This window comes from Bos indicus x Bos taurus, chromosome 3, assembly GCF_003369695.1.
Source record: "Bos indicus x Bos taurus breed Angus x Brahman F1 hybrid chromosome 3, Bos_hybrid_MaternalHap_v2.0, whole genome shotgun sequence".
In the NCBI taxonomy this organism is placed as follows: domain Eukaryota; kingdom Metazoa; phylum Chordata; class Mammalia; order Artiodactyla; family Bovidae; genus Bos; species Bos indicus x Bos taurus.
The window spans coordinates 34,556,405-34,583,796 of NC_040078.1; the positions used below are offsets into that span (position 1 = coordinate 34,556,405).

Below are 27,392 nucleotides of genomic sequence, written 5' to 3' on the forward strand. Positions count from 1 at the left end.
TTATTAGAGTATTTTCCATCTTTGATTTCATCTCTGTATTGACTTGTGAAATCTTACGTTGTAGCTTCGCTGTATGTTTTTTTTTCATTAAAGGGGAAATTATTTTACTTTTCTTTTCCTTCACATTTTATAAACATTCTCACTAATGTTGACTGCCTTTAGTTATATGTACCTAACAATGGGAGTGGTTTAATGATCAAATACTGTTTGTAAATAAAAGTCCAAACAATGACTGACTCAGAATAGAATTTCGGCAGCAAATCAAGGTGTCCAAAAAATTAATTTTCTTAAAAAGATATGGGAGCTAAACCAGCCCAGCCTTACTTCCCAGCCTCAGGGAATAACTGAATGCCTCCTGTAGCTCATACTAGTACATAAAATATTATTCAGTTCAGTTCAGTCACTCAGTCATGTCCGACTCTTTGCGACCCTATGGACTGCAGCATGCCAGACTTCTCTATCACCAGCTCCCAGAGTTTCCCCAAACTCATGTCCATCAACTCGGTGATGCCATCCAACCATCTCATCCTCTGTCGTCCCCTTCTCCTCCTGCCCTCAATCTTTCCCGGCATCAGGGTCTTTTCAAAAGAGTCAGCTCTTCGCATGAGGTGGCCAAAGTATTGGGAGTTTCAGCTTCAACATAGTCCTTCCAATGAACACCCAGGACTGATCTCCTTTAGGATGGACTGGTTGGATCTCCTTGCAGTCCAAGGGACTCTCAAGAGTCTTCTCCAACACCACAGTTCAAAAGCATCAATTCTTCAGCGCTCAGCTTTCTTTATAGTCCGACTCTTACATCCATACACGACCACTGGAAAAACCATAGCCTTGACTAGACGGACCTTTGTTGGCAAAGTAATGTCTCTGCTTTTTAATATGCTGTCTAGATTGGTCGTAACTTTTCTTCCAAGGAGCAAGCGTCTTTCAATTTTATGGCTGCAGTCACCATCTGCAGTGATTTTGGAGCCCAGAAAAATAAAGTCAGCCAATGTTTCCACTGTTTCCCCATCTATTTCCCATGAAGTGATGGGACCGGATGCCATGATCTTAGTTTTCTGAATGTTGAGCTTTAAGCCAACTTTGTCACTCTCCTCTTTCACTTTCATCAAGAGGCTTTTTAGTTCCTCTTCACTTTCTGCCATAAGGGTGGTGTCATCTGCATATCTGAGGTTATTGATATTTCTCCCAACAATCTCTTTCATAATTTTCCACAGTTAAAGTATTATACATGAGTCTGATTTAGAAGAAGAGAACTAATGTTCTACTTTGTTTTATAAGTAAAGAATTGACTTTTTAAATTTAATTTTATTGAGATAGTTGTAGATTCACAGGCAGTTGTAAGAATACAGAGAGATCCTACAGACTCTTTACCCATTTCCCCCACTGGTAACATCTTGCATGATTACACTAGTGCAGTATCACAGCCAGGATATCGACTTTGATACAAGCCACCTATCCTACTCAGATTTTTCCAGTTTTTTCTTGGATTCTTTGGTGTGTGTAAAGGACTGTTTTTAATTATTTACCATTTAGAAATCTTCATAAAATATTTTCTCTGTATAAGACTTGTATAATTTGAATGGATTTTTAAAATAAACATTTTGGACATGAGATGACATTTTAGAAAATCACTATTAGTAGGAGTCTATTTGTAAACATAGTTTAAAATTAATTGGGGGTTGTGGGGGGAAGGAGAGTTAAAACTATTATTTGGGAATGAAATGCAACTTAAAAAAAAAGACTGTTTTTTGTCTTCTAACAGAATGGCTTAGAAGTTCATGGACCTATAAGGATGACCCATGCCAGAAATACTACGAGCTCTTACTAGTCAACCCTATTTGGCTGGTCCCCCCAACAAAGGTTAGAATATATTTTGTGAAAATTACTTACACAAAGTGAGTAAAAAGTCTCTGTGTTTATTAAAAATTGTTTTTTTTAACTGTCACTTTGCTAATAATAAACCTTTGTTCTAGGAAAAATACTTCCATTACTGTCGTTTCCACATTAAAAGTATATGATAACATTTGTGGAATTCCGTAATTTCAGCCTCAGCACAGTTGATTTTGACTTACTCTATGCACCTCGATCCTTTGAGGGAAAAAATTAAGTTGCTTTTACCTTTCATTGTAGGCACTGGCAGTTACATTCACCAACTTTGTCACGGAGCCATTGAAGCATGTTGGGAAAGGAGCTGGTGAATTTATTAAAGCACTCATGAAGGAGATCCCAGTGTTACTGCACATTCCAGTGCTGATAATTATGGCATTAGCTGTCCTGGTTAGTACATAGCACTGTTAACAATTAATAGGATTTATAGAAAAAGGCAATTCTAGGATTATTAGGGTTTTTTTTAGTGTTGTAAATTGGGCTAAATCATGCTTAATGGCATGGAAAGATGATTTTTAAGTGATAAACGTTTGTTTATATTTGTCCATTCCTCTTAGTAAGAAAATGGTTCTCAAGTTTAATTGTAGATGTCAAAGTGGTGATTTAGAATAATACCCTCTTTTAACATTTGTTTTTTAAACTTTGTGAATCAGTATGCGTGGTATCAGTTGCTTATGTCCTCGTTGAGAAAAGGGGCATTATTTCAGTGTGAGCTTTTTTGCCACACTGAGAACTGGAGAACATTGGTTTTAGCATAGAATCAGAGAGGGATGTAGAAAGAGGTGCATGTACTGAGAAATAATTTAGGGGATCCGGGAACAGAGATTTATTAAGGAATCTTACAGTGTTACTTGTCATTCATCCATGGTCTCTTCAGCTCTTTTTTGGGTTGATTTTCAGCCCTTACCCTAATAAAGTAGTTGTCCCATAAAACAAAATGTAAAGAACTCAGATGTGCCATGGGAAATTATTAAAGAGTTCTCTTCCCTTAAGGATGTAAAATTTACTATGTTCTGTTTACTTAAAATTGATACTCTTTTGGTATTGCTGTTTGGCTTGTGACTAGGATTCATTGGTTCAGGGATCTGTTTTTGTTAGGTGACATTCGTGCAGTAGTAATTTAGTCTCTGAGACTGAAGTTAATAGCAAAACCCTATTATTGCTTGTTGCTTCATCTGCTGCCTTTTGCTGCTCCATCTTTAAAGAGTCATGTCTCTACTACAGTGGTTTTCAAATTTTTCTTCTCAGGACCCTTCTGTAGTCTTAAAAACTGAACACCACAAAAGCACTTGTTTGTGGGAGGTTTATTTATTGATATTTATCAGAAATTTAAAAAATACAGGTATCCACAAGCCCACAGTGCATGGGCCATCAGAGCGAGGGGGTCATTCTAGCCCCGCAAGACTCCACTGTACGTTTCACAAGGGCAGAGTGAAGAAGACTTAAGTCTTTGTATTATGAGAAGTTGAGACCTCACAGATTTGTGGAAGTCTCTGGGACCCCTAGTGGGTCCCTGGGCACACTTTGAGAACTACTGCCTAGTTTTTCCTTGGAGTGTGACTCAAAACTTTTTGAATTTTAGCTGTGGCTAAAGCAAGTTTATAAAATAAATAAACCTACTGGAGAATATTTGTATAATGGTATGCAACTTTAATTTTCAGCATCTACTTTATATGATGGATGTGAATATAGACAGCATATGAGCAATGATCAGACAATTAGTACCTTTTAAATTTCTAGGCTTTAGCCTAACTGCCATTATATAATTCAATAAAAATGTGTCCAGCTGATTGAAATGTCTACTTAATACTTAACGATTTCTCAAGTTTTGTTATGGGCTCTTCTGGTTCTATATTAATCTAGAGAAGCGATCTTTAATGAAAACCCTGTGAAACTAACATGTTTATGTCTATAACACAAGTTAAATTACATACTTTTGTTGGCATCAAGGAAATCACCTCAAAATTTCATTGTCAGTCAGTCATTAAGTACTCAGGAATATGTATTTCTTTTCCTTCTAGAGTTTCTGCTATGGTGCTGGCAAATCAGTCAATATGCTGAGACATGTGGGTGGTCCTGAAAGAGAAGCACCCCAGGCGCTTCAGGCAGGTGAAAGAAGACGGCAGCAGAAAATCGATTATAGACCCCATGGTGGAGCAGGTGATGCAGATTTCTATTATAGGGGCCAAATTAGCCCCATTGAGCAAGGCCCTAATGACAACACATATGAGGGTAGAAGAGATGTTTTGAGAGAGAGAGATGTTGGCTTGAGATTTCAGACTGGCAACAAGAGCCCTGAAGTGCTTCGGCCATTTGATTTACAAGAAGCAGAGGCGAGAGAGCATCCCAAGGTCGTACCTGGTGTAAGTCAGCAACTTTTTATTTTGCTGTCTCTTATTAATAGGCTTAAGTGCTTCCTATTAAGCTTTCAGTTAAGTGTTCTACTCTTACCTTTCATGGTTAATTATATCACCAGTGATATAATTATTCACTCTGTTTCCCTCATTCTGGTCAAGTTAGTCCAGCCTCAGAAGAAGTGAGATTTAATTTTTATGTTAAATACTAGTTAGCAGTAATTTGTTAGAACAGATAGCAATTCGTTTTATAGGAAGCCAACAAGTGACCATGACTGAAGTTTCTACCTTTGAAGAGATCAGAGAGAACTACCCCCTGAGGCTGGAGCCTTAGGGAGCTGGCCCACAGGAGAGCCCTGAAACCTTAGCTAGATGGGAGAGTGAGCTGGGGAAGGATCAAAAACCTTGCTTTTCCAAATCTTTTGGCTGGCTAGACTAACTTTTTTTATCTGGGGAATGGTCAGGCCTCTTTTCCACCATTATTGGCCATTTAAATAAAGGGACATTTCCATTTCTGTTTGAAAGAAGAATTTGTATTGTCATTTGCAAGGTTTACGTTGCAGATGTAAACCTTTGGGAAACCGTGACGAACACAGTAGAATCTAGGAACTTGTAGAATCCTTCCCATGGAGTTCCTGAGAAGGATAAAACATCTGCGTCGGTCTAGAAAATTAAGATGTTCCTTTCACATGAAACCGTTAGTCACTCAGTCGTGTCCAACTCTTTGCGACTCCATGGGCTGTAGCCCACCAGGCTTCTCTGTCCATGGAATTCTCTAGGAAAGAATACTGGAGTGGATTGCCATTCCCTTCTTCAGGGTATCTTCCCAACCCAGAGAGACCCAGAGATCGAACCCAAGTCTCTTGCATTGCAGGCAAATTCTTTACCATCTGAGCCACTGGTTATCTGTTACTTAATCTCAGAAATATTCCAGTTCCCAGCTCACTTGAAGGGAAAGCCAAAGATATCAAAATGGCCTAGGGCCTCCCACTGCTCTCCCCTCCCATGCTCCCTCCAGGCTCATTCTGCTTCAGTCACAAGGGCCTCCTGTCTGCTCCTTGAGCTCAGCCTTTGTACTTGCTATTCATTGTCTAGAATGCTGTTCCCATATATTCATAAGGTTCATTTCCTCAAGCCTTTACTCATATCTTTTCAGACCACGCTAATTTAAACAGCAATTCAGCCTTCCCACCCCCAGCATGATACTTTATTGCCCAGTAGTGAAGAGGAACTAAAAAGCCTCTTGATGAAAGTGAAAGTGGAGAGTGAAAAAGTTGGCTTAAAGCTCAAATTCAGAAAACGAAGATCATGGCATCCGGTCCCATCACTTCATGGGAAATAGATGGGGAAACAGTGTCAGACTTCATTTTTCTGGGCTCCAAAATCACTGCAGATGGTGACCGCAGCCATGAAATTAAAAGACACTTACTCCTCGGAAGGAAAGTTATGACCAACCTAGATAGCATATTCAAAAGCAGAGACATTACTTTGCCAACAAAGGTCCGTCTAGTCAAGGCTATGGTTTTTCCTGTGGTCATGTATGGATGTGAGAGTTGGACTGTGAAGAAGGCTGAGCGCTGAAGAATTGATGCTTTTGAACTGTGGTGTTGGAGAAGACTCTTGAGAGCCCCTTGGACTGCAAGGAGATCCAACGAGTCCATTCTGAAGGAAATCAGCCCTGGGATTTCTTTGGAAGGAATGATGCTAAAGCTGAAACTCCAGTACTTTGGCCACCTCATGCGAAGAGTTGACTCATTGGAAAAGACTCTGACGCTGGGAGGGATTGGGGGCAGGAGAAGGGGACGACAGAGGATGAGATGGCTGGATGGCATCACTGACTCTATGGACATTAGTCTGGGTGAACTCTGGGAGTTGGTGATGGACAGGGAGGCCTGGCGTGCTGCGATTCATGGGGTTGCAAAGAGTCGGACACGACTGAGCGACTGAACTGAACTGAAGTTCAGGGAAGGGGGCAGGAGTTTTCTTGCTGTCTTTTGTATCCCTAGGACCTATAACTTAAGGTATGCTCAGTGAACATTTGTCAAATGAATTATTCTCCCCAGGCAAGAGGAATTACAGTACTGGTCACCAGTCTTCCTGACCCTTCCTAAGCTGGGTCACTAGACCACCTAGCATATCCTGAGTGTCCCACTCTTCCATAGAGAGTTCTTTTTTTAATGTTTATTTTTAATTGGAGGATAATTACTTTACAAAGTTGTTGGTTTCTGCTGTAAAACAAGGTAAATCTCATAAGAATATATATATCCCCTCCCTCTTGAACCTCCCCACCATCCTATCCCTGTGGGTCATCACAGAGCACCAGGCTGAGCTCCCTGTGTGAGGCAGCAGCTTCCCACTGTGTTTTACATGTGGTAGTGTCTGTTTCCGGAGAAGGCAATGGCACCCCACTCCAGTACTCTCGCCTGGAAAATCCCATGGATGAAGGAGCCTGGAAGGCTGCAGTCCATGGGGTCGCTGAGGGTTGGACATGACTGAGCAACTTCACTTTCACTTTTCACTTTCATGCATTGGAGAAGGAAATGGCAACCCACTCCAGTGTTCTTGCCTGGAGAATCCCAGGGACGAGGCATCCCGGTGGGCTGGATGTCTATGGGGTCACACAGAGTCGGACATGACTGAAGTGACTCAGCAGTGTCTGTTTCAGTGCTACTCTCACAATTCGTCCCTCCTTCCCCCATTGTGTCCCCAAGTCTGTCTTCTATGTCCATAGACAGTCCTGTAAAGCTTAACATTTATCTAATTACAGTCCAGCACCGGGACAAGGACTTGAAAGAATTCAATGTTTGCTATAACAGATTTGTGGGAACTTGTTGAACATGTATATTACAAACCTTCATGTTATGTTAATTGAACAATTACAACACTGTAATTCTCTTCTTTGTAGCTTAAATCACCTAATTTGGAATCGAAGCCCAGAGAGATGGGTGAAATCCCAGGAGAAAGCACTCCGACAGAAAGCAGTACCGAAAGCAGCCAGCCAGCGAAGCCCGTCTCTGGCCAGAAGGTGTCAGAGGGTGTAGAAGGTTGCCCTGCAGTGGAGAAGGCCCAGCTTAGGACTGATGCCGCAGGTGGCCCAGAGGAAGGCAGCACGTGCAGCCCAGCAAGCACCGCAGTGGAAGTGTGCGGCTAGAGGAGCACAGACACGGGCCACGGTTCTGAGGTCGTCTTCAAGTTCTGTAAAGTAATCTCTTCACAGCTGTTTCTTCTGCACATATTCTGATATTTACTACATAGATGCCAACTTTAAACATCAGTATTTTTACTGACAATCAGAATTAACAAGTGTGCATGTATCTCTGTCCAAATTCATTTCTTTGATATTAAGATGCATCCCATAAAGTTTTTGAAGTGTTAATTTTGGAACAGGATCTCATAGATGAACATATGGCAGGTATTAATGATTTTGAATCGTGAAAAAGACCGTGTGAGGTAGGGGACATTGAAAAAGAAGTTGTTTACAGGCATGTATAGGAACCAACTCACCAAAGTGTGCTTTGCCTTTTGGAAGTCCTGTGATACCTACTTTAGTTAATAGAATTATTTCTTAGTTGTGCATCGGACCCAGAATGTTTCTAAAAATGGTAGCTACTCAAAATCAACATTGAAGGAAAGTCACTGTAGTCAAGTTTACCCTTGAGGTTTGCCCCTGAAGCCATGCGCTGCAGCATTTTAGAGCAGCCATGGAGTCTGCATCACCAGTGTCAGTCTGACCCCCTGTAGGCGGCCCACCAACCAACCTCATTGCTCAGCTCTTACAGCTGTTACTGGGCCTGCTTCTTTATCACCCTTTTACTTTATCCTTAGCTAAGACAGAACTGAAGACTGTCAGGGGAATTTAGATTACATAGCTTGTTAAATTGATAATCTCAATTTTACATACTTTGAGAATGGCTTTATTTCCCCAGCAAATAAGTACACAGGCTTTATAAGGCCTGTGTTCCTTGCTACTTAGAATCCCAGATTTGAGGTTATTAGATATTACTGTATCTTACAGTATAGTAAACCATATTGTCCAAGCCATATGAAGATCTAAATTTTAGAGATCTATACAAAGAGAAGGATAAATACCATGATAAAAGACGAGTGGGTTTTTAACCCTAGACAGGTGATATAATCCACACTTTAGTTATTCTGATTTTCAAACTGTTCTTCATTTTAAACTTAAAAAAAAAAAAGCAATTTATAAATTTTGCACGAAATCTAGCTAGGAAGCCACAATTATATGCATTTGGGTATTCTTTTAACCTTCACACTACAAGTTCCAGTCAGCTGCTTACTAAAAATGATACGAGTCGTTTTAAAATTTTCATGCAGGCATTTCTTTTAGAAAAGATTTAAAGCATTTGCTTTTCTATGTTTTTTTACATGAAATGCAGAATACCCCTTCTTGGATCCCAGAAGCATCACTTAGATGCCTATAACAAATTTAATTTTGTGTTAATATTATTTTCTAGCTTAATACTGCAAAACATCATTAGTATTTCATCAGAAAGGTAATTTTTTCCAATAAATGCAAAATGATTTATATAAAACTTTACAACACAGGCATGTAAGGATGTCTGCATTTTGGGATAGACTTGTGAACATCGATGCATATAAAGTAGTCCTCTGGGGGCCAGGTCTGTTTACTCTGCTGGTGAATGTGCTCCCAAGGTGCTATTTATCCTCTGAGCGGTGAAATGGATCCTCAGTTGATAGACTGTAACTGTGAGAGTAGAGTTAATGTTATTTTGCACTTCTGACTGCTGCTTATCAGTCCAAAAATGAATCTTTACAAGAAAATTTAAGTAAAAGTTCACCTTTGTATTCTTTCATTACAGACAACCATTTGGGGATGAACTCTACTTTGACAGCTAGCAAGGCAACAAGGTACTGCTGTTGGAAGATAACAGCAGAGTTCAGGGAAGACTTATTAAAGCAAATTGAATATTCAAGGTCAGTTTGTAACTAAAAGAAATAGGCTTGTTTACTGTTTAGCCAACATTTATCATTAAAGTCAAGGATTATAGTAACAAGCTTTTAGGAATAGCAGACTGAGGCAGACAGCTTTTTTAAAGCAATTTTTAAGTGGAATGGCTAACACTGAATGTTTATGGGGTCTAAGACCTACACAAAATAAACACTTATTTTTACATTATTGTGTTTTGGTATGCTGTCTTTGCTCAATAAATGTGCTTGTAAGAAAAAGCCCCACAAAATTTAAGTGCAGGTTTTAGTTTTAAACAGGTGCTAATCCAGGACATTATACCCTATATATAATAAATAAAACATAATATAATAAACCTTGGCCATTTGGAGAACTGGTTCTCATTGCCTATCAGAATCACCTGAAAGAGTTTTAGAATGAACAGAGGCCTAGCTCCCATCGCAGCTGTGCAGAATCAGAAGCAACCAGAAGCGAAGGAGTTGCCAGCTTGCTCCAGGTGTGGGCATCTGTATTCCGCAATTCAGTCTTAGTCCAGTCCCAGCTCAGTCCCATCCTGGATGACTTGCTTTTGCTAAACTTACGTCACATTATGTCCCCTTGTAAAACACCTTCAGTTTCTGGAAGGAGGAGGAAGAGGCTTAATGACAACTGGGGGCTTAACCTACATCTTTCATACTTAATTTTTGTGGCCTAGGTTTTTGACATAGTCACATAAGGGTTTGGAGAAGGCAATGGCAAGCCAATCCAGTACTCTTCCCTGGAAAATCCCATGGATGGAGGAGCCTGGTAGGCTGCAGTCCATGGGGTTGCGAAGAGTTGGACACGACTGAGCGATTTCACTTTCACTTTTCACTTTCATGCATTGGAGAAGGAAATGGCAATCCACTCCAGTGTTCTTGCCTGGAGAATCCCAGGGACGGGGGAGCCTGGTGGGCTGCCGTCTCTGGGGTCGCACAGAGTCGGACACAACTGAAGCGACTTAGCAGCAGCAGCAGCATAAGGGTTTTGGGGTTTTTTTGGACATTGGGTCCTAAAAAACTTTACAATAGTATTGTGCAACAGAACATACAATTTTAAACCATTACACACACACAAACACCACCCCCACACACACAAATGTACATATATACATACCTGTACTTATATGTATATGTATGCACATAAATTATTTTTAAAATTACACAAAGAGGCCAAACCACACTAAAACAAGTTTATTCTTAAATTCTTTTATGATGGCTTTGGCCTAAAAATATATTGAAAATAGAGATTTTCTTAGTGGGAAAAAAAATGTAGATTCTTTAACAGACTATATAATTTTTTACACATTGGTCAAGTATATTATTTTTATGAAACAGCGTAATTTCTCACTACATCCATGGTTAGGTATAAAAAATTGCCATTATCAATTAAGAGTAAAAAAATTACCCCAACAAGAGGATTAAATCCTACTCTAGATTCATTTTAACTTCCTGCTTTACAAATACTAGGTAAAGGAGTCTGACAAGTTGCCAAAGAACATAATCCCAAGCAGTAATCACAAAAGTTGATGAAGCACCTTTCAAGACACTTCCACTCAGAAACGAGTGAGTGTCCAGAGGAGTGTGAACACTATACTATTGAAGGTTAAATATTTACATCATGCTAAAAACGTTTTAAGCTGTAGTATAGTGCTATACTTTCTCCTTTTGGGGAAAAAAGTAGTAGATTGAATTTCCCTGCAGTGTTCTGAAAGGAAATAAGGTCATTAAAAAAAAAAAAAATTCAACAGTATACTAGTGGTTTGCTTATTTTTTCCCAGAATTTTTAAGTTCCAACGAAGCATTACTCTGCAAAAGGTCCTTGAGGCCAAATTCAGTGTCTCTGTTTTGATCTCTTTGTAAAAGAGCTCTCTGTTCATCCATTCTTTTTGCTTGAGACCGTAAAATGAGGCTAAGAAAGTCCTCATCTGGTACTGTTGGGCCCTTTGTGGCAGCAGGTGGTGGAGCGCATCTCTGATCATCTAATCTGGACCCCTAGAAATTCACAAGAGATTAAAAGACAAATAAGGTGAGCACCAAGGTATGTTGTGTCTACCATTCACAATAAGAAGTGTAGCTTTAAATGTTTACTGCCTTTTAGAACTGCTTAGAAATTTACTCAGTCTTTGGATCTGAAAACTAGTAAGATTGTTTCTTTGAAATGACTTATATAATCAGAATATGCCAGTTATGTTATAGTACACAGAAGTATAGCCATAGCTTCATGGCTTTGGTAAGAGTAGTTAAGACACAAGGTCACCTGTGTCCACAATGACAGCTCAAGATTATAATCTTACCATAATAGGCATCACCCAATAAAACTTACCAAATCTTTAGAAAGGTAATGTGAGGTACGGAAACTCTGCATCGCTTCCTTTTAACACTGTCTTTGGCCAAGGGTCAGCAAACCATAAGTCCACTGCCCATTGTTCTTGTAACAACAGTACTTTCATTTCAACACTGTGCTCATTTGTTTTGAACTGTGTATGGCTGTTTGCCTGCTACAGTGGCAGAGTTGAGCAGTTGCAACAAAGGCCAAAGGGCTCAAAAAGCCTAAAATAGTTTCTCTATGGTGGCTCAGACAGTAAAGCGTCTGTCTACAACGTGGGAGACCTGGGTTTGATCCCTGGGTTGGGAAGATCCCCTGGAGAAGGAAATGGCAACCCACTCCAGGACTATTGCCTGGAAAATCCCATGGACAGAGGAGCCTGGTAGGCTACAGTCCATGGGGTCGCTAAGAATTGGACACGACTGAGCGACTTCACACTTCACTATATGGCCCTTTACAGAAAAAGTTTGCCTACCCTTGGTCTTAAGCATTTAAATCTTTAAGTTCTAGCTTATGGTTCTTAGAAGTATGTTAGAAATGTTTTTGATCAAATAAAAAATAAAAGCACTTTAAAAGTCTACAGGATGGTGTCTGGTATTGTAGCCTACGAGGAAGAGTAGGACTGTGACAGCTGACGTCTGAGTGCCCTCTGTGTTGCCAGGCGCTGTGCACCGATGTGCCTACACATTTAGCCGCGCGATCCCGTGCGGATGCAGTGGTGGACTGGCCACTCGTCAGCACCACGCTGGTGCCCACACACACCTGCTTCACTCTTCATCATCTCTCCTGTCCCAGTTCTTGGTCCTGTCATTGTCCTCTAATTCATCCAGCACTCAGGCACTTCAGTTCCTAGACCTCCTCTCCCCTGGTGTTCTCATCGTTACCCTCTGCCTTATCCATTAGCTCTCATGGTCAGAGGCCAGACAGTTATTCTCATAAACTGCACCATCTCTGAAATCACTTTAATATCCCATGTTGACCACTGATTCCTATTTTTCCAGATCAGGCTCTCCAGTACTCTTCCAGTAAATCATTTTTTTAAAAACTGAGATAAAATAAACATAACATAAATTTACCATTTTACCCATTTTTAAGTGTACAGTTCGGTATCAGGTACATTCATATTGTGTAATTATCACCACCATCCATCTCCAGAACTTTTTTAGCCTCGCAAGACTGACACTCTACACCTATTAACAACTCCGCAGCCTCCCCTCCCTCTAGCCTCTGCAACCCCCATTCTCCTTTGTCTCTCTTAACTGACCCATACAAGTGGGATCACACAGTGTGTCCTCTTGTGACTGTATTTCTCAGCATAATAGCTTCAAGGTTCATCCATGTTGTAGTGTGTTTTTAAGGCCGAAAATATTCCATTGTGTAAGTACATCACGTTTTGTTTATCCAGTCATATGTTGGTAGACACTCGGGTTGCTTCCAGCTTTGGCTGTTGTGAATATGGGTGTATCATATTGTGAACAAGTATCTGTTCATGTCCTCGTTTTCAGTCATACCCAGAAGTGGGATTGCTGGATCATATGATAATTGTTTTTAATTTTTTAAGGAACTGGCATCGAGTTTTCCATAGGAGCTTCACCATTTTATAATCCTACCTGCCATGCACAAGGGTGCCAATTTCTCCACATCCACAACAACATTTGCTATTTTCTGCATTTTTTGGTTTGTTTCGATAGCTGTCCTAATGGGTGTAAGGTGGTATGTCACTGTGGTTTGATCGTCCTTTCTCTAATGATTTATGATGTCAAGCATCTTTTCCTGTGCTTATTGGCCATTTGTATATCTTCTCTGGAGAAGGATCTATTTGTGTTCTTCTCCCATTTTGAATCAGGTTTTTTGTTGTCGTTGAGCTTTTGGAGTTCTCTATATTTTGGATTAATCTTTATCAGTTACATGATTTGCAGATATTTTCTGTGGGTTGCCTTTGTGCTTTGTTGATAGTGTCTCTGCATAGAAGTTTTAAACTTTCATGAAGTCCAATTTGTCTTTTTCTTTTTTATTCCCTATGCCTTTAGTGTTATAATCAAGAAACCATAGCCAAATCTCAAGTCATGAAGCTTTCCCCTTATGTTTTATTCTAAGAGTTTTATAGTTTTTAGCTCTTATATTTAGGTCACTGATCCACTTTGAGTTAATTTTTGTATATGGTTATTAGGTATGTATGTATGTAGATATCCAGTTTTCCTAGCATCAATTGTTGATTCCTTCCATACTGAATGGTCTTGGCAACCTTGCTGAAAATTGTTTCACCATATATATATGAGTGTTTGCTTCTGGGCTACTGTTTTAATTACTGTAGCTCTGTAGTAAATTCGGAAATCTGGAAGTGTGAGTCCTCCAATATTGTTCTTCCTATTCAAGACAGTTTTGGTTATTTGGGTTTCCTTGAGATTCCATCTGCATTTTCGGATGGATTTTTTATTTATGTAAAAAGGCGTCACTGAAGGAAAAAGTCTTACAGTCCATGAACGTGAGACTTATGTCATCTTTAATTTCTATCAGAAATATTTTGTAGTTGTCACTGTATGAGTCTTTCACCTTCTTGGTTAATTCCTAACTATTCTCTTTGATACTACTTACAGCCTACTGTAATTGAAACGGTTTTTTTAAATTTCCCTTGGACTATTCATTATTAGCTTATAGAAACACAACTGATTGTGGATGTTGATATTATATCTTTTAACTTTGTGACTTTCTAACTTTTTTTTTCTTGGTGAAATCTTTGATTTTCTACACGTAAGATCCTGTCATTTCCAGGGAATTTCCTGGTGGTCCCGTGGTTAGGGCTCCATGCTTTTACTGCAGGATCATGGCTTTAATCCCTAGTTGGGGGAACTAAAATCCCTCATGCCATGTGGTGCAGCCAAAGGAAAAGACAAAGACCCTGTTATTTCTAAAACAGAGACAATTTTACTTCTTTACCAGTTTGGATGCCTTCTGTTTCTTTTCCTTACCTAACTGGCTAAAATTTCTGATACTATGTTGAATATAAGTGGCAAAGTGGGCATCCATGTCTTGTTCCTGATCTGAAGCTGTCGGTCTTTTTTCACTGAGTATGATGATCACACATACTGAGCACTGATATGATGATAGCTGGGGTAAATGATTTTTATTATGTCATGGTAGTTTCCTGCTATTCCTAGTTTGTTTATCATGAAAATGTGTTGAATTTCATCAAATAATTTTTCTGCATCAATTGAGATGATTGTTTTTTCCTTCATTTCATTATTGTGGTATATTACATTGGTTGATTTCCATATGTTGAACAATCTTTGGATTCTAGAAATAAACCACATCAAGTTTTATGGCATATAATCCTTTTAACATGGTGCTGGATTCTGTTTGCTAGTATTTTGTTAATTTTTGCATCTATATTCAAAAAGGATATTGGTCTGTAGTTTTCTTATAGAGTCTTAACTGGCCTTGGTATCAGGGCAGTATTTGCCTCATAGAATGACATAGGAAGTGTTCCCTTTCTTCAATTTTTGGAATTGGTGTTGTTTAAACATTTGGTAGAATTTACCCATGAAGCCATAGTCCAGGGCTTTTCTTCTGTCAGGATTTTTTTTCTTCTTCTTCTTCTCTGTTTCAGTACATGGCACTGAATTTACTAAAATTTACTGAATTTATTGAAATTTACTCAGTTATTCAAGCCGAAAAGGTAGGAATCATCCTGAAGTCTCTTTCTCATGCCCTCCATCTAGTTTATTAACAGATCTTGCCAACCAACCCTAATTTCAAAAATATGTCCCTATTCTGACCACTTACCACTATGCTACCACACTAGTCCAAGTCACCAATATTTTTTGCTTTATTAGCACATTAGTTTCCTTCTGACACCCTTGCCATCACATTCTTTCAGCAGTTGTTAGGATGATCCCCCAGAACCCTCTAATGTCTTTCTGTCACATCTGGAATACAAGACCTCATCATGGCCTATAAGAGTCTATGATCTAGGCTCTGACTACTTCATCCTCATCCTATAAGCTCTCCTCTACCTTTTACCCTATACCAGTCACACTAGCCACCTTGCCATTCCTTGAACATGCTGTCTCTGCACGGAATGCTCTTTCAGTAAATATTCACTGCTTTACCTTATTCAGGTCTCTGTTGCGGTGTCTACCACAGCTCAGAGGGAGTCATCAGCAACACCTCACCTCACAGCCAAAAGGAACACAAAAGAAGAAGCTATCACAAGGGAATGTTTCCCCGAATAATCAACTGATTGCCTCACTAATATACAATGAGCTTTTCCCAAGTTAGAATCATAATACTGCAAAAGTTCTCAACAACATCTGAGCTATATACAGAATGACAGAACTATGCAGACATGCCTGACATTTGACGAGGATGTCAAAGAAGTCTTCCTCAGGCTCTTTGTTGTCATTAGTCATCAGATGGCCAAGTACTGACTGACTGTTGTTTTGTGTCAGACGAAGCCCAGGCAGATTACTGAAACTGGCCCTCTGGTCATCTAGACGGCGGCTCTGTGAGCTGGCAAGAAGGTCTAAAAATTCATCTGTGTTGGGGGACACCACAGAAACTGGTGGTGCTATGGATAGAGGGGAAAAAAAAATCCCAAAATAACAGTCATTTAAGCATATGATACACATATAATTTATTTCTGCCTTATTCAGTCCCAGTGCCCTCCCTGCCCTCTAGTTTAGCTCTGTTGCTGAGCGTCACTGATAGGCTAGGGCCAGACTAGATGGGTGGTGAAGGGAGAATCAATTTCAGAGTACTGCATATGGTTATTCGGATTTGACTGTATTTCCCTTTATCTAATAGCACCCAATATGCAACTTTATAAGATATGGGGCTAGATTTTGGAGGTAAATAGCTTTTCTTACATAATTTCTCAGCCCAGGATGAATGGGACAGTATTTTTATTTCATGCTCTGGTCAGGACATTGAGCTAACTGTAAGTGCTGCTGGCAAGTCTTGATCTTCAGAAGTCTTTTGATAGCTGAAATAGAAAATTTTAAGTAGCCAACCTATTTTAATCTTTCTAAGGCTCAGGCAAGCCTTAGCTTCAGGTTCAGCCATAGCCACAGATTCCACTTCAGTCTGTCTAAGCTTTTCTTTTTTAAACCACGCATGAAACATTCGTATTTTACATGTAATCATAAGGTATGTATAACTAAAATTTTTTCCTTATTATTGTTAAGTTAGATTTTCTTTTCCCCAACCCCTAGGAAGCTCAGGAGGCAGTATGATATAGTTATTAGAAAGTACACAGCACTAGATAGAAATACAGATAAACTCAGGGGAACTAAAACAAAACCTTGTTTAAAGCTGTACAAATTCCAGCATTTCAAATATACTTCGATTCAGGCTCCTTGATTGTACCTCCTATGATAAGAATTAAATTCTCAGAAATAACTATAAGAATATCAAAGAGAATACTCAAACTGCAGGAGAGGCACAGATAACTTACTTTTTAGCATCCTTTTGAGGGGAGTGGAAGAAGCTGCCGCTGCAGCTGATGTAGAGTTCTTCTCTTGTAAGCAGCATCTCTGATCATCCATCCGATTGCTTTGAAATCGGCTTAATAGGTCAAAGAACCCTTCATCGCCGATAGAATCTGCACTGATTTTCTAAAATATTGAGAGAGAAAAATCTCAACATTCCAGTATTATCCTTAGATCATCAGTGAAACAATATCATCTACCTCAAATGCAAAGGATGAAGATTTAGAGTAAAAAGTTGACATTTTCTTTGTGTAAGATGGCACCACTTGGTAATAGTTATTTCAGTTCAACTAACAAAAAGCATTTCTAGTTATTTTACTTTTTGATCCTTGTATTTCTAAAGCTAAATAAGTGTACCTCAGACTTAGGGGAACTGTTACAGATACTGAATGAATTACCCAAATATCAGTGATAGGAACATGTGCCCCAGGTTCAAGTTCAGCTCTTAGATTCTACAACAGAATTTAAGTAAACAGAACTGATAAACTAAGAAAGCGTGTATATTTTCTTGATATAGTGACTTCTAAGGTCTTTTACTGTAAAGATTTGAAGATCCTGAAAAAAAAATATAAACTTCAAATGAATACTTGAGAAAGAGGGATACCTGTTATACTATATTTGGAAAGATTCAAAACTAAAATGACTAATGTTTAACAAAGGTAATTTTTTCACAATGATAGTCTTTATTGAAGTACATATACACAAAATGTTATGAGCCCTAGGAGAAGGGTGCAATTAATTCTTAGGTGAAATAGAAGCTTACGTGATATTTGAGTTCCTGAGCATAAGCATTTGCAGGGTAAAGATGTTTCATACTGATTAATATGCAATTCCAAAGATTTGTAGTGTTCAGGGGATAATGAACTGAAGGGCAGGCACAGGTAGTGAAGAAAGGGAGAAGAGGAGGCCAAGACAAAGGCCTCTGTATGACAGACTAACAAGCTAATTAAGGCTTATCCTATGTAAAATGAGAGGAGCATGGAATAGTCAACTTTAAGCAGTTTTGTACAGAAATAAAGCTGGCCCTTCCTGGTTTGAAGAGGTTAATAATGCAGGGAGAGGAATTAGTGCAGGTACCTATTCCAGAAATTTGGGTAAGATAAAGTAGTACATTAAGAATTAATACACAGTAGCAGAGATTTCTTAGGGATTAACTGGAACGGAAGGAGGAGGAGTCTAGAATGACGCCTGCGTTCCCAGCCTGGGAGACAGTGTACAAACAGCATCCCTTTTACTGAAGTAAGGAAAACAAGAGGGCTTGAGGTTTGGGAATGGTAAGTATGTGTATAAGCTACAGTCAAATGCATTAATCACTAACAAGACTTTTTCTAGAAGCATGAAGCCTCTTAATTCATAATTCTGCACACTGAAAGACAACAAGTCTCCGAAAATACAGACATCTTCAGTTAGGCTAATTGTGCTTGGTTAAGACCTCAAACCTTGAACAAAGATATTGCCTTCCAGTTCTGCTGTGGATCTACAAAAATATTCCTGGACCATTTTTATATACCTCATAATGTTTCCTTTTGTTAGTCATACATGTGTAAGAAACATGTAAAAAACTGATAGAATCAAAGCAAACAACACTGCAGGGTGCAGATATAAATAAAATGCTGACAACAAGATCAATAGAAATCTGTTAAATAAAAGACTACCACAGTTTTTTCAAAGGTTCTCACTGCTTGAAAAATGGACTTGGTAATTTGAAGTAGCTTCTTTGTAATTTATCTGATCTTTTTTTATCAGTGTAGGGTAGCTTCAGAGAAGGCAATAGCACCCCACTCCAGTACTCTTGCCTGGAAAATCCCATGGATGGAGGAGCCTGGAAGGCTGCAGTCTATGGGGTCACTGAGGGTCGGATACAACTGAGTGTCTTCACTTTCGCTTTTCACCTTCATGCATTGGAGAAGGAAATGGCAACCCACTCCAGTGTTCTTGAGCCTGGAGAATCCCAGGGACGGGGGAGCCTGGTGGGCTGCCATCTGTGGGGTCGCACAGAGTCGGACACAACTGAAGTGACTTAGCAGCAGCAGCAGGGTAGCTTAGAGATAGCCCTGATACTTACCAGTAATCCCATGGTATTTTTCAATTTCTAAATATTTTGTTATATTTAATAATATGAGTCCTACGCTCACTTTTAAGCAAAATTGTTTTTAACTCTATTAGAATTTTAGTAACAGAAATAAAGTTGATGCATGCAGACCTCACTTTAAATTAGTATTTAAAAATCCTTGAACATCTGAATTTAATTTGTTCTGACTTCTAAACTGAATGGAGGACATTTTAGTTTCTAGCTTTGAAAAATACAGAAAAAATAGGAAAATACAGAAGACTACTTTGAATAAGAAAGACATTTATATTGACTATCTAATAATAAATTATAAAAATCCAGTATGAATATAAAAAACTCAAAACACAATATTCTAAAACTTATTTTAAACATACCCTTTGAGAATTCGGATTTCGGTGATCAATGGAATTACTAGCGTCTTGGAGAACTTTAGTGGAGGAATTAGTTTTGTATTTTTTCCCCTTCAGTCTGTTGACAAAGAGGAGCTTTGCAGAAGGTTTGGCAATAAGAGGCTTTTGTTTAGCAAGAATTTCACTGTTCCAGTTTTGTACCTACAGAATTATAAATGGAAAACAGGACATTAAAAAAAACAGTAACTGGGAGCAGGGTGAGTTAATACATTCCTTTTTGACAATATATCTCACTGTTTTCAAAAGCTTGGACCAAATGTATGCTATGAATTTCTTATTATCAAAATATTAAAGTGGAGGTTTTTAGAAATCTTAATAAGTTTGCCAAAAGTCATAAAAATAAAATTTGGATGGTCAGAGAAGCTGAAGTTTTATTCTCAATGTGAGTTACCTGAAAATCAATTACAATTGGAAAGTTTGAATATCAAGAATTTTTAACCTTAAAAATTGACATCTAAAACTTACAAAGCAGTAGTAATTTTTTGTTGATAAAACTACTGAACTCTTTGACTTTATTATGAGGTAAAAAAAAAATCACAACTTAGAGATAAAGCCTTATCATCATTTGTCTATTGGAAAATTACAGGGTTGAATGTGATCAGCTTCTCATGGAATTACTGTTAGTACCACTTACAGATGCACCAAATTAATTTTGCTGCTTATTACTAGGTTCCTACCTACTAGAAGAAGGAAGATCTAAACTGACTTAAAAGTTTTTCTATTTTTTTTTAATACTCTATAGATTTAAAGATTTGCAAACCACACTCACAATATAAGAGGTAAATATTTGGAGAAAATCACAAAGCCCTTCAGAAGTTAACCAGAAGTTAAAAAAAAAAAAAAGTTTGTAATTAAAAATATATATTGGAAATTAGTTCAAATCAGATGTTGGTCTCATGATGACTACTTACACAAAACATGTCAATATTCAAAAATCATATGCCTATTATAAAAATAGAGCAGAAGAATATTTAATGACACTAAGATGTTGATATAGTACTGTATTATAAAATAGTATCTTAATATTCATATAAAATGCAAGATGAACAAATACAAAAATATTAATTTTCCTTTTGGAAGGTGTGATTATTGATAATTTTAATTTGCACATTGGAAGTTTCCCAAGTTATTATAATATATCTTATAAAAAGTGTTTTAAGAAATATCAATACAGCATAAACAAATAAGAGCAAACCATAGCAGTGTATTTAAGATAAATGGAGGTGGAAGAAAGCAGCCTAGATTTATTCTTCAGTAACCTTTTTCCCAATTAAGTCCCTTCTCTGTTACTTAAAAAACCAACAAAATCCTAGAGAAGATGCATCTTGAATAAAGAGTTATTGCTTTGTTTAAAAAAGCTTTTCAAAAGTGCAGCCAGAAAAACTAGCTTGATCATAAGTATCATTAATCTTGCCAATAATGTTGCTGATGTTTAGTTGAAAAAGTTTCTCAATCCTTTTTTTAATTTCCCTGATCTTCTTTTAATTAAAGAAAAACAAAGTAGTGCATGTACATGGTAAAATATTCAAACACTTCAAAACAGTATATTAAGTAAGCATTTCTTATAACCCAGACAGCAGTTTTGCCAGAGGTAATCAAGTTGTCAAGTATCTTACATACCCTTCTGCTGCCATGCAATTACAAAGGATATATGTGCATAAAAGTTCTCTTGAACAGATGGCACCATACTGTACACATTGTTTTTGCACTGTACTTGATTCTTTTCAAAGGAAAATGTTCAAGTGTTATCCATATGACAGGACTTAAATTATTTCATTTAAATTAAAAGTTGCTGAAATATTTTAACAGTTCAAGAAATTTAAAACAGAAAAACTGTCAACCTTTTCTGGTGTTAACTTCATAAGCTCCATGTTTTCCATACTGTGTCGGCGTCCAAACTTGGGGCGTGCACCTTTGGGAAAAAAATGTTAATTCAAATAAACTAGGGAGCCCTTAAGACTGCAAATTCAGCATCACTATGTTATTTAAAGTCTGCTCCACAAACCCATATGGAAGGAGGAAACATGTATAAACATATATTCTTTCAAGAATAATAATTTTCCACACCAACTAAATGAATAAAACATTTTGATGTAAGGAAATTAAGATTTTGGTTGGAAACTAACTTTGGTTACTAACATTACCCCTTAATTTAGAAAAGGCATTTCATAATAACTGGTTTTATATGATACACACAGTCTCCTAAAACCTACCCAAACGGTAGAGCAGTTTAAAAGTAAAAACATAAGGAAAGCATAAGGCCTTCAATTTTGAGGTAAGAATCAAAATAACATCCCCAAAACACTTCTCAGTTATCTGTTTCCATTTTAAGATCTCCACTGACAATAGATTTACTGCCAGTCAGGAAAAAAGTTTAATAAAAAGATCTTCAAATATCCTTTTCAAAAAGGTATCATTAAATATGAAAAGTTTTTATAGCCAAGAAATACATAATACCCAGTTTAAGAAAAAAACCATGGCCAACACATTAACTCCCCCTTTTGTAACTCACCCTATAAAATCCCTCTTCCTCCATAATTCATGTTTTTATTACACATGATACACCTCTAAGCAATGGAACTTGTTATATAGCGCTATAGAAATGGTCTCATACTGTGTGTTCTCTAACTTGGCTTCCTTTGAGCAATCTCATGTTTGTGAGACTCATCCAAGTTGCTACGAGGAGTTCAGTTTTCATGCGATTTATAGGACTAAGAAAGCATATACCGTTTCTGTTGGTGACAGATATTTAGGTTGCTTCCAATTATTTGTTGTAAGCAATATTACTATAGAAATTCTTGGAAATACTTCATGTACATGAGCAAGGCTTTGTTTTTTGGATGTCAGACGTGTAACTGGGAGTGGAGCTGCAGGATCATACGGCTGGTACATCTCCAACTCTACCAAAATGTTGCCTGACTGCTCTTTTGTGTACAACTTCTACTCCCATCAACACTGCGTAAGGATTTCTATTACTTATTTGTTTCAAACTGGTATCAGGCCTTTTAATTTTCATCCACCTCATCCACCAATACTACCTCACTATGGTTTTCCCTGATTAAGTGAAAGTCGCTCAGTCATGTCCAATTCTTTGCAACCTCATTGATAGTCCATGCAATTCTCCAGGCCAGAATACTGGAGTGGGTAGCTGTTCCCTTCTCCAGGGGATCTTCCCAACCCAAGGATCAAATCCAGGTCTCCCACATTGCAGGCGGATTCTTTATCAGCTGAGCCACCAGGGAAGCTTTCCCTGATTAAATGGGTTAAAAAGTGAAAATCACTCAGTCGTGTCCAACTTTTTGCAACCCCATGGACTATACAGTCCATGGAATTCTCCAGGCCAGAATACTGGAGTGGTAGCCTTTCCCTTCTCCTAGGGATCTTCCCAACCCAGGGATCGAATCCAGGTCTCCCGCATTGCAGGCAGATTCTTTACCAGCTGAGCCACAAGAGAAGCCCAAGAATACTGGAGCGGGTAGGCTAGCCCTTCTCCAGGGGATCTTCCTGACTCAATTGAACCAGGGTCTCCTTCACTGCAGGCGGATTCTTTCCCAACTGAGCTATCAGGGAAGCCCACCTTCTCACATATTTATGGGCTATTTGTATTTCTTCTATTCATCACTTTTGTCTATCTTTTAGTTAGGTTATCTGTCTTAATTCATAGGAGTTCTTATACATTGAGGATACAAATCCTTTTTAATCATTTGTGTTGCAAATGTCCTCTCAGTTTGTGGTTTATCTTTATGGTTTCTTTTAATGAAAGGAAGTTCTTAATTTCAATGTCAGTCTTCTTAATGGTTTTGTTCTTGTGTTTTGAGAAATCCTTCCCCTCTCTGATATCTTGACGATATTCTCCTTTACTTTCAGAGATACCATACCGATTGAACAGACCACTCATTCACTGTGATATGACCTTGAGCAATTACCTCTGTGTCATTCTGTTTTTCTCATTTGTAAAGAACAGTGATACCTACCTTATATATCACTGTGTGATGATAAATGCATCATCACTTGTAAAGAGGTTGGTCAATGCCTGGTACTCAGTAAGCATTTAGCAAGTGTTAGATGGCTGATCATAATTACTGCTTTAAATCTGTCTTTCATATTTAAATCTTTGGTCCATCAGGAATTTTTATGTGATACTAATTTCCATATATGCAAGGATTAAAAATATAGAGGCTCTATATCCTATTTGAGCTATTTGTCTCTATGCCAATAACACTGTCTTAATTAGCTTTATAATCTTTATATCTGTACAGAAAGCACTTCTCATTTCTTGTTTTTCATCAGGAATGTTTTGGCTTTGAGTTCTTAGCCCATTTTTCTTTCATGTAAATTCATGAACGACCTCATTGAGAGTTCCATGAAAAAGCTGTCATGATTTTCTTAGCAGCACAATGAATATATATCAATTTGGGAAGAACCGCCATCTTTTATAATATTTAGTTTTTTGACAGGAGCAATTCCTGACAGAAATGTGTTTAAGTTTCCCTTTATGCTAGCTTTTCTCATTTCTCCTTTCAGTTTAGTTCGTTTGCTTTTGTACATTGAAGTTTTGTTATTAGGCTTACCAGGTATCATACATATACATATAAGACTTTTTCTCCCTGCTGAATTGAATTGTTAACCATTGTGAAGTGACTGTCTTCTTAACAAGATCTTTTGCCTTAAAAGTACATTTTATCTGTTATTAATACAGCTGTACAGCTGTACCAGATTCTCTTCATTAGTTTTTCCATGGTACCCTTTTTTTTCCCCCAGTCCTTTTACTGTCAGACTTACATATTTAGTTGGATTTTGCTCTTTTACCAATTGGATACTCCTGTCCTTTACATGGAACATTTACATTTAATAGAATTACTGACATATTTGGATATTTGAGCTATTTTCTTCTTTATTGTGTTTACTAATATATATTATTAATTGGTTTCCTGATATTCAGTAGACTTGAATTCCTGTTTATTTTAAATACATTGTGGACTTGGTTTGCTAATATTTTGCTCAGAATTTTTCCATCTATGTTCATGAGTAAAGATTTGCCTGTTATTTTCCTTTCTTATATATATTGTTCTTGTCTAGTTTGGATATCAAGGTTATACTGTTTTTAGAAAGACTAACAGTGTTCTACTTTTCCAGTTACCTATATAATTTTACAGAAGGTTGGAATCAGTTTTTTTTTAATGTTTGGGAGATCACACTGTAAAATCCCCTTGGCCAGGTATTTTCTCAGTGGAAGGATTTTAAATAATGGACCAAATTTCTCTATGGTTTTAGGCATTAGTGATGTCATCCATTCAGATTACATTCTACCATTAGATTTTTTTAGATTCAATTTTGGTAAGCTTTTTTTTTTTTTTAGAAATTGTCCATTTCTTCTAAGTTTTCAAATAAAACTACTCAGGATAATCTCTTTATAATGTCTGCTGCATCTATATTATATCCCTTCTTTCTCTTTTTTTCTCCCTCAAATAATCTTGCTGTAGATTTGTTAGTCTTTAACTAAATTTTTGGGTTTTTAAAAATTCTCTTGGGCTTCCCTGGTGGCTCGGTGGTAAAGAATCCACCTGCCAAAGCAGGATACACAGGTTTGATCCCTGGTCCAGGAAGATCCCACATGTGGCAGAGCAACTAAGCCCATGTGCCACAACTACTGAGCCTGTGCTCCAGCGCCCGGGAGGCGCAGCTGCTGAAGCCCGTGCCTCAAAATGAATGCCCCACACTAGATAAGCCACCACAGTGAGAAGCCCATGCCCCACAACTAGAAAGGAGCCCCCACCTGCCGCAGCTGGAGACTAGCCTGCCCAGCAAAGAAGACCTAGCACAGCAAAAAAAAAACAAAACTCTCTATTGAATCTTTGTTTTAATAACATTAATTTCTGTTATTTCTTGCCTTCTATTTCTTTAGAGGGTTTTTTAAATTTTTTACTTAAAAGCTGGATAGTCAGCTCACTGAATCTTTTTCCTTTTTAAACATATGATGTAAGTTTTGCACCAATGTAAGTTATGTATCCTATAAATTAAAACTCAGTCCTAAATTATTTTCTAATTTTATGTTAAGATTTCTGCTTAAACCCATAAGGTTTAAGTGTGTTTTTAAGTTTTCAAATGAATATGTGTTATATATTATCTTCTTGTTAATTTCTAACTTAACTGTACCATGCTCAGGGCATGAAATCTTCGTGATACAGATTTTTTCAAATTTGCTGGTTTGGCATGGTGGTTAAATTTTTGGAAGTGTTTCTTTTTTTTTTTTAATTTTGTTTTTTTAATTTTATTTTTAAAACTTTACTGGAAGTGTTTCATGAATGCTTTCAAAGAATGTGAATTATCAATATTGTGAAAATGACTATACTACCAAATGCAATCTATAGATTCAATGCAATCCCTATCAAATTACCAATGGCATTTTTCACAGAACTAGAACAAAACATATTACAATTTGTATGGAAACACAAAAGACCCTGAATAGCCAAAGCAGTTTTGAGAAAGAAGAATGGAGCTGGAGTAATCAACTTCCTGACTTCAGACTATACCACAAAGCTACAGTCATCAAGAGAGTATGTACTGGTACAAAGACAGAAATATAGACCAATGGAACAAGATAGAAAGCCCACACACCTTATCTTTGACAAAGGAAGCAAGAATATACAATGAGGAAAAGATAGTCTCTTCAATAAGTGGTGCTGGGAACACTGGACAGCTACATGTAAAAGAATGAAATTAGACACTACCTAACACCATGCACAAAGAAAAACTCAAAATGGTGTAAAGACCTAAATGTAAGACCAGAAACTATAAAACCCTTAGAGGAAAAAACAAGCAGAACACTGTAGGACATAAGTCACAGCAAGATCCTCTGACTCACCCCCTAGAATAATGGAAATAAAAGCAAAAATAAACAAGTGGGATCTAATTAAACTTAACAGCTTTTGCATAGCAAAGGAAACTACAGACAAGGTGAAAAGACAGCCCTCAGAATGGGAGAAAATAATAGCAAATCAAACTGACAAAGGATTAATTTCCAAATATAAAAGCAGCTCATGCAACTCAATACCAGAAAAACAAACAACCCAGTCAAAAAGTGGGCAAAAAACCTAAACAGACATTTAGGTGGTTTAATCGCTAAGTTGTGTCTGACCCTTGAGACTCCATGGATTGTAGCCCAATAGGCTCCTATGTCCATGGGATTTCCCAGGCAAGAATACTGGAGTGGGTTACCATTTCCTTCTCCAGGGGATGGAACCTGGGTCTCCAGCATTGCAGGTGGAGCCACCATCTGAGCCACCAGGGAAGCCTTTAGCCACTAGCCATATGTGGCTTTTAAAACTTTAAATGGTATTTAAAAATTCACTTCTTTTTGCACTAGCCACATTTCAAGTGCTCAACAGCTACATATAGCTAGAGGCTATTCTAGTGGACAGCACAGATACAGAACATTTTATTCTTCACAGAAAGTTCTATTACATGGATCTAGAGTGTAGGATAAGAGGGAAAAGGATAACATTAGAAAGGAAGGAAGGATATGGATAGGCAGAAAATAGAAAAGGAAAGAGGGAAGAGAAAAGGTCAGCAACCAAACCCCAGGCACGACAGATGTCAAGGATGGAAACATGAGAAAGAGTAGAGTCATGAAGATGGGTGGTCAAGTGAGGTGGAGGCAAACCAGAAAGAAGTTAATCCTGGAGGCCAAATGAATGAAGCATTTGAAGAGGCAATGATCAGCTGTAGGAAATACTGCTGAGAAATCAAATAAGCTGACATCTAAAACTGACCATTGTATTTGGTAAAATGGAAGTCTCTGGTACCTTGAAAAGGTCTTAGTGTCATGATGGGGCCAAAGTCAAGAGTCCAGTAACTCTGAGGCAGAGTCCGGTGGGTTGAAGAGAGAAT

The 27,392-nt window shown here is 37.9% G+C and overlaps 2 protein-coding genes across 7 annotated transcripts in view; one reads left to right on the top strand and one right to left on the bottom strand.

The window, feature by feature from the left end:
* The window catches only part of CLCC1 (chloride channel CLIC like 1), a 33,157-nt gene extending 23,758 nt beyond the window's left edge, over positions 1–9,399 (top strand). For 2 of the 3 annotated variants that reach the window (XM_027536329.1, XM_027536330.1), the window contains exons 8-11: positions 1,763–1,860; positions 2,131–2,277; positions 3,909–4,250; positions 7,147–9,399. In XM_027536329.1, coding sequence (XP_027392130.1) covers positions 1,763–1,860; positions 2,131–2,277; positions 3,909–4,250; positions 7,147–7,392 — 833 coding nt within the window. In that variant the 3' untranslated portion in view covers positions 7,393–9,399. The remainder of the gene's footprint in view (positions 1–1,762; positions 1,861–2,130; positions 2,278–3,908; positions 4,251–7,146) is intronic. The other variant, XM_027536331.1, reaches the window with a different exon arrangement.
* Positions 8,416–27,392, bottom strand: part of GPSM2 (G protein signaling modulator 2) — a 55,456-nt gene continuing 36,479 nt past the window's right edge. For 3 of the 4 annotated variants that reach the window (XM_027536325.1, XM_027536326.1, XM_027536327.1), the window contains 5 exons: positions 21,344–21,414; positions 19,467–19,643; positions 16,988–17,147; positions 15,885–16,102; positions 10,386–11,201 (listed from right to left, as the gene is read on the bottom strand). In XM_027536325.1, coding sequence (XP_027392126.1) covers positions 10,974–11,201; positions 15,885–16,102; positions 16,988–17,147; positions 19,467–19,643; positions 21,344–21,414 — 854 coding nt within the window. In that variant the 3' untranslated portion in view covers positions 10,386–10,973. Of the gene's footprint in view, positions 11,202–15,884; positions 16,103–16,987; positions 17,148–19,466; positions 19,644–21,343; positions 21,415–27,392 lie in introns of all 4 variants that reach the window. The other variant, XM_027536324.1, reaches the window with a different exon arrangement.